Below are 7810 nucleotides of genomic sequence, written 5' to 3'. Positions count from 1 at the left end.
TTTTTATTCTCGAAAATAAAAATCTATTTTTTGTTCCCGAAAATAGATTTAGAACAAAATCAAGAAGTAGAAAAAAAAATTACTTCTTGTTCTTGGGAACAATTCCTAGAATCAAGTCTTATTTTTCTTCTTTTTTTCTTTTCTCCTTTTCTCTTTTCTTCCTCCTAGCTTGTCATTGACCATTGTCGGCTACCGCCGCCGCCACCGCCGGTGAGGGCCGATGACTAGCCACAAAGAAGGAGGAAGAAGAAGAGAAAAGGAAAAAGAAAAAGAAAAAAGAAAAAGAAAAAAGAGAAAAATAAGAAAAATATTATAGAAGTATTAAAAAATTAAAAGAAACAAAAAAAAAATTAAGAATTGTACCAAACACATTTCTATCTCGAATAAAAATTTTAGATAATTACCAAGCGCTTTCAAAAACTTGGAAATTGTTCTTGGGAACATAACAAAAAAAATGACTTTTGAACAAAAATTGTTTTCTGGGAACAGAATGGTTACTAAATACGCCCTAAAAGTTCAGGCAATTGCGTAATGACAGGAGCACAATCTCATTCTTACATCTATAGCACAAAAGTGAAAAAGAAAAAAAAAATCGTTAAACTTTAATATTTTCTTTCTCTACTCTTTTTTGCAAATTTTTATTAATTGATCATGTTCTGGTTGGACATGTCGTATTTATATTTGTTCTTCTTTCATAATTCAAATGCAGTTTGTCGTGAATTCATTTAAAGATATAAAAATTTATGTTGCACAAAAAAGATTACGAGATTTTCAATGAGTCAGGATTGGCAATCAATAGGAAGTTGGAATTAGTCTAAGTCAATAGCGTATTAAATTTTCGGACTTTTTATGTAGATGTCACAGTTAGCGGTCTTATTGGTGCACTGACTTGGAACTTAGCGGCTTTCTCCGATGGCTTCTTATCAGTTTACAGAAAAAGCCTGTGGCTCCAGATCAGCCTTGAAATTGCAAGGGTCTTCATTCTTCAGTGATCTCTCTTCTCCCTTTCTTCCGTCTTCTTATTCACTCAGCAGATTCGCTGATTTTGAGAACTTGACTACTTCAAGCAGTATGAAAGATTTTGTGGCACTTTCCATGTGTCTTGTTCTCTTCTCTTGTAATGCCCTTGTTTCCAATGCACTAGATACCATAACAACAAATCAGTCAATTCAAGACGGCGAGAGCCTAATCTCTGCTGGTGAGACATTTGAGCTGGGGTTCTTCAGTAGGGGGGATCCACCAAAGCGATATCTGGGAATATGGTACAAGAAAATAACCACAACAATAGTGTGGGTTGCAAATAGAGTTGCACCCCTTGCGGACGCATCAGGGACTTTGAGGGTTACCAGCCATGGAAGTCTCGTCCTTCTCGATGGGAATGGAAGTGATGTCTGGTCGTCAAACTCGTCAATACCGGTGCGTAATCCAGTTGCGCAGCTCTTGGATTCAGGAAATCTGGTTGTGAGAGATGCAGAAGGCAGTGATCCCAATAATTTCCTGTGGCAGAGTTTTGACCATCCTACAGATACACTTCTAGCCGGTATGAAGTTCGGATGGAATAGAACATCAGGCTTCAATCGTTATTTAACATCATGGAAGAGCATCGATGATCCTTCTCCAGGCAACTTCACGCTTCTAATTGATCCGAATGGCTACCCACAAGAACTATTGAAGCAGGGTTCTGACATCAAGTTCAGGTCAGGACCATGGAATGGTCTTCGATTTAGTGGCATGCCTAATTTAACTCCAAACCCATACTACAGGTATGAATTTGTGTTAAATGAGGAAGAGATGTACTATCACTACGAGCTCCTCAGCAGTTCGGTCATTTCCAGGTTGACATTGACCAATGGCATAGTACAGCGATTCACTTGGATTGACCGAACGCAGGGTTGGACGCTTTACCTCGCCGAACCAATAGACCAATGTGACTACTATGCATCGTGCGGTGCCTATAGTAGCTGTAGGGTCAATAGTTCCCCAGTGTGTAGGTGCTTGAAAGGCTTTGTGCCCCGAGTTTCTCAAGAATGGGATGTTTTGGATTGGTCAAATGGGTGTGTGAGGAGAAATCCGTTGGATTGTGAAAAGGACATATTTGTGAAGTATTCTTGGTTAAAATTGCCGGATACTCGGTCTTCCTGGTTTAACGAGAGCATGAATCTTCAAGAATGCAAAGTAGTTTGCATGAAAAATTGTTCCTGTATGGCTTATTCGAACTTAAACATCCGAGATGGAGGAAGTGGCTGCTTGCTGTGGTTCAGCGAGCTGATTGACATTAGAGAGTACAGCGACAACGGGCAGGACCTCTACATCAGGATGGCTGCGTCAGAATCAGGTATTCATTTATTATAGACATGAATTTGCTGGATACTGAAGAGAAAAATGGACACACATCTTTGAGGGAGAGCTTAGAGAATTGCAATATCAGTGATACCTTGTTCTTATTCCTGATCCTCTGTGCTCCTGCTTCTTCTCTTAGCTTTACTGTCGTCACACCAAAAGAAGCATAAGCTGGTCATGGGCTTGGCAGTTTCTTTCGGGTCTGTTTTCCTCATACTGGTTCTCACCATCTGTGTTCTACAATGCAAGAAGAAGAAATTGAAGCTTCCTGAAGGTAAACCGTACTTTATGAAACAGTGCTGTCAGATTTTGTATTCTGGTTCTGATCATTTCCGGTTTTTACATTAGTCATTTCGTCACTTACAAGTAGGTATTTTACAAGACCTCCCGGTAATTATTCTATTATTGAGCACAAGAATTTCTTGTCTCGTGTTCATTACATTAGTCACCCTCTTGTATAAGTGATTTTTTTTTTTTTTCCAATTAGACTATCATTAGAGGGGATTCTGCATCCATGTCACATTCAGCATTCATCCTCACCAAGCCCAACAGTTATAAGATTTTCTATTTATTTTATGTTACTATTCCACATCACCAATGAGAGGTCACTAAAAGATTCCATGATGAGCTGACAAAGTCAGTCAGTCTCAACCAAATTGTTCAAGGCATTTGTATGTCAGTGTCAGATGTGCGAAACGATGACAAACCACTAGCAATCGCGATCATATTATCCTACTATGTTCACAATTCAATGCTTTCATATTTAGCTATTAGCATGCCTTTGTTGCATCATGATTGAAGGAAATCTGAATTAATGCAGAAGCCACCCATAGATATTTGCAAATCAATTTCGTATAATTTGTGCTCCAGTTAAATGGGACAGTTTTGAATCAGGAGACAACTGTGAAAACCCGAAGGAGGATCTTGAGTTGCCACTATTTGACTTGTCTACAGTAGCTCTTGCGACCAATTACTTTTCGACCGATAATAAGCTCGGAGAAGGTGGTTTTGGACCTATCTACAAGGTACTAAAATTGTGCATGCTATTCTCGAGAAGGACATTGTTGCTATTTGAGGATTGTAAAGTAGTGCCTTCGCTGTTGCCTTTGCATAATTTGTTTAAGATTCCTGAATATGTTGATGAGAGGCTGAATAACTTGATCCCAAAATGTTTGGTTACTGTGAGTGGAATTCTAGCGAGAGAAAGAGTAGGCCGGGAATTATTTTCACTAAACAAGTTGACCATATGCAGGGTGTGCTGAGGGATGGTCAAGAAATTGCGGTGAAGATGCTGTCAAGGAACTCAAGACAAGGGCTGCATGAGTTTAAAAATGAAGTTCTATATGTTTCCAAGCTGCAACACCGGAACCTAGTGAAGCTTTTAGGATGTTGCATTGAGGAAGAAAATCTTCTGATCTATGAATTCATGCCCAACGGGAGCTTGGACTCATTTCTCTTTGGTCTGCTTACTTTCTCAATTCCTTAGAAGCACGAATTTTGTGAAAGCTCCAAAATACTGTCACTAAAGTAGCATATTAGCAAATGAATAAATTGATGCCTTACTCCTCGTAAGTTACAAACCGTGCAGAGTTTACTAATGGGAAATGAATTTTTGACAGGTCCAATGCAGAGGAAGCGACTGGACTGGTCAACTCGTTTCAACATCATCAATGGGATTGCTAGGGGGCTTCTTTACCTTCATCAAGATTCCAGACTCAGGATCATTCACAGAGATGTGAAAGCTAGCAATGTATTGTTAGATTATGAGATGAACCCTAAGATCTCTGATTTTGGCTTGGCTAAAATCTTCACAGGGAATGAGACACAGGCAAATACTAACAGAGTGGTTGGAACATAGTAAGTACTTTTAATGCAGAAAGTGATGACCTCTGTGCTCAATTCGCTTTCAAACTGATGGTTTCAATACATCAATTTCTGTAGTGGTTACATGTCTCCAGAGTATGCTCTTGATGGAGTTTTCTCAACAAAATCTGATGTCTTTAGCTATGGTGTATTGGTGCTCGAGATTGTAAGCGGGAAGAGAAACAGAGGGTTTCATCATCCAGACCACGATCATAATCTTCTTGGACATGTAAGTTCATAATATTGTTCACCTTCCAGCCAAAGAATTGTTCCTAATTGTTGGTTTCAATGTGGTCAGGCTTGGAGACTATTCACAGAAGGCAGGTCCATGCAGTTGCTTGACCAGTTGGTTGAGAACTCATGCAGTACTTCTGAAGCATTGCGCTCTATTCATATTGGCCTATTGTGCGTGCAGCGATGCCCTGATGATAGGCCGAGTATGTCCACTGTTGTTATGATGCTAGGGAGCGACATCGAATTGCCTCTTCCAAAAGAGCCAGGGTTTTTCAATGAAAGGAATCTACTCCAAGAAAACACTTCACAAAGTCAACCAAACGAAATGACCATGACAGTGTTATATGCTCGATAAGAGAGTCATGGCCATGACTTGCATTCTTTCTCTTTCTGTGAGCCATACACTCCCGTGTGGAAAATCGAAGTAAAAGTTCTTCAATGTCCTCCTCTAGCTATACTTCCGAAAATACGCATCTCTCATTTGGCTGCAGGTTGAATGTGCATGGAATGTCTTTAGATCTATAGATTCTGACATCCTCTTTTACAAATTTGTATTAGAAAGGCCAAGAGTTCCCGTTCAAGGGCATCTTCCCCCGAAAACTCTGCATCGTTGGCCCAGAAAAGAAAATCTCTTCAACTCTGTATCTTCCATAAGTTCAGCACTTAATCTTGACTTCAGAGAGCAAGTTTCTGTCTGATTGAGTTCCCTATCACCATCAAAATCACTTCCCTTCAAGAATGATGGCATTCTTTGTTGAGATTGAAATCAAGTTTTTTTAATAGGGGCTAGGTATAATGCACGCAGGCCAAGTCAAGGACGTCCTTACCTTTCTTTCTTTCATAGTTGTCAACATGACTAGTAGTTTTTTTTTTTTTTTTCGGAACTCGGTTGACTCGGCACATAACTTGGTCTATGCCGGTTTCATACCAAAATTTGGGTAACGTTGATATTTGAACTAAATAGGGTCCTAGTTCACTCTAAATAGAAATAAGGGAATAGTCACCCGTTTTTTGGAAAGATAGGAAGTAGGTTGGGCTGGGAGCGTGCACGGCCAAGTTGGTCATTTGCATGGCTAGAATCTTGAACCGTGCCTGATTTTAAACTCGGAATTGGGAGCTCAGACACCTCGGCCCTAAAACTGGCGACCTTGAAGACCTGCCAAACTCACCAGTAGTTTGGGCTAGCGCATGCACTGCCAAGTTTGGTTCTATTAACGACTGTCGATGAAAAAAAGAATGTGTGCACATGGAAACCAAACTTTCATTAGCTGCGAATGGAGTCTAAAAGACCGGGGAGACTCACCAATGTGGAATTAAGTTGTTTCCGGGTTTGAGAACAATTAACATCAACTCTGGATAATTCTTACTATGCAAGAGGAGGGCCGGACATCCTAGGTGCAAAAACTTGGCACGGATGGACATATAAGTACCCAAACTTCCAAAAAGTACACATAAGTGCCACTTTTTGTGAAAATTGGACACTCAAGTGCCAATTTCGACGATGCTCGCAAAAAATCCAACATGACATTATTTTAATGATAAAATTGGTCTATGTGACTCTTCAACATTCTGAGCACTCCTTATCCCAATAAAACGTCGTATTGCTCCCAAATTTGATTTTTAATATAAATATTAATTAAAAAAAAAAAGAGAGGCAGCATTTAGTGAGAGCCTCTACAGCCGAGGTCAACTAAGGTTGTTGGGCCTTAGCCAGCGGCTGACGACCTTGGCCGATTGTAGGCCCTCGCCCATATTTGGGTTGAATAGTCGTGGCCTTCCTCCATATTCGATAAGGGTCGTTGACCCTTGCCCAGATCAAGCCAAGGGCCGCTACTAGCTAGGGTGGGGTCATTGCCCAGCCTTGCCATAGCCAGTAGTGGCCCTTGGCCCCTTTTGGCTAAGGCTCTAAGGGAGGGCTTGCAGGCCCTCACCTACGATCGGCCATGGTCCCCAACCACTAGCTAGGGCTTAGTGACCCCAATCGACCCACAGCCCATGGTCACCAGCCCTTTTTGGTGACGATGGAGCAGCGACATCAAGGGTTGTGGAGGCCCTTGTTAAATGATGCTTCCTCCCTTTTTTTAATTTAACTTAGTTAACATTTATATTAAAAATCAAATTTTAGGGCAAACCAACGTTGTTTTGGGCTTGTCTAGCTACATCAGCATCATGTGGATAATTTTTTTTTTTGAAAAATTGCCACATCGCAAAAAAAAATTCATTGGAAGAAGCCACATCGTAGTTTGGTTGGAAATTATTGCCATTGGTATTCAAAGAGCACGCATAATAACCATTTTATTTCTGTTCCAGTTTTACTTTTCTATTCCATACTTGTTTTTGGAATAGAATTCCATTTCGTAAAAATTTTTCATTTTTCTATTTTTGAAATAGATTTTATTTTAAAAATAGGTTTAGAACAGAAATCGAAGTAATTTTTTTACTTCTCTATTTCTGGAACAGTCTTGAGAAAAAAAAAAAACTATTCTCATCGTTCGTCCTTGCTACTAGCTAGTCACCCATCCTTCATCTAAGTAGCATCGACACCATCACCCGACACACAACACAATACGTTGATACATCATTTCTTAAAAAGCAGAGAATTCCGACATGTTGGGACACGTTGTATATTAAATGTATATTTTTATATAGACATAATAAATTATCATTTTTATTAATTTGATTCAAATTCACAAACAAATAAATAATAATAAAAGCCTAGAATAAATTGACACTAAAAATATTAATATGTCATTTATTAATATCATTAATTGTTTCAATTTGACAAATTCAATTTCATTCCAATAATCTATAAAACTTGGAGAAAAAAAGCAATTCACATTCGGACTCGCATGTCGACACGTCGGAAGAAAAGAGAAAAAAAATTGAGGATAAATTATGTATCATAGGAAGTGAGAGTCGAAGATAAAGGAAGGTTAGGTTTTTTTTTTTTCTTCTCCCATTTACTATTTTTATTTTTGTTTATTTTATTTTTCACATATATATACATTTTGATTATCATTTATTGAAATTTGTTATTATTGACCTCGCATGTTGGAATCACATATTAGAAACTCACATATTAGAATTTCAACTCGAGTGTCGAAGAGTATTGGAAAAGTTGACCAAGTGTCAAATTTGTTAACAAATGTTGACCAATTATTGAAGAGTGTCGAACACGTATTGAAGTATTCGACATGATATGAAGCCTTCCAGAAAATGTCGGTACTTCCTAGTCCATTACGCCAGCTGTTGCCACTCCTCGGCTGTCGTCGATTGCCGGGCCACGATTGCCAATTGCTAGCCTCGCCATTAGTCATCGTTGTTGGTTGCCGTTTGCCGCTTGAGAGAGGGAAATTTTATGTTGTTATCAAAT

At 39.2% G+C, this 7810-nt stretch overlaps 1 protein-coding gene across 2 annotated transcripts; it reads left to right on the top strand.

Annotated features, from left to right (window-relative positions):
- Positions 1 to 708: 708 nt before the first annotated feature.
- Positions 709 to 5077, top strand: LOC120294696 (G-type lectin S-receptor-like serine/threonine-protein kinase At4g27290). Of its 2 annotated transcripts, XM_039315098.1 has the most exons (7): positions 709 to 2335; positions 2480 to 2614; positions 3235 to 3365; positions 3593 to 3800; positions 3960 to 4197; positions 4282 to 4432; positions 4502 to 5077. In XM_039315098.1, exons 1-7 carry the CDS (start codon positions 913 to 915, stop codon positions 4790 to 4792), a joined length of 2577 nt encoding a protein of 858 aa, XP_039171032.1. In that variant the 5' UTR covers positions 709 to 912; the 3' UTR covers positions 4793 to 5077. The 2 variants fall into 2 exon arrangements, with proteins under 2 accessions (XP_039171032.1, XP_039171033.1); XM_039315099.1 differs by lacking the exon at positions 4502 to 5077 and having other exon boundaries at positions 4299 to 4417.
- The last annotated feature ends 2733 nt before the right edge of the window (positions 5078 to 7810 follow it).

The sequence above is a fragment of the Eucalyptus grandis genome, chromosome 6 (genome assembly GCF_016545825.1).
Source record: "Eucalyptus grandis isolate ANBG69807.140 chromosome 6, ASM1654582v1, whole genome shotgun sequence".
NCBI lineage: Eukaryota > Viridiplantae > Streptophyta > Magnoliopsida > Myrtales > Myrtaceae > Eucalyptus > Eucalyptus grandis.
This window is presented reverse-complemented; position numbering and strand designations above follow the sequence as displayed.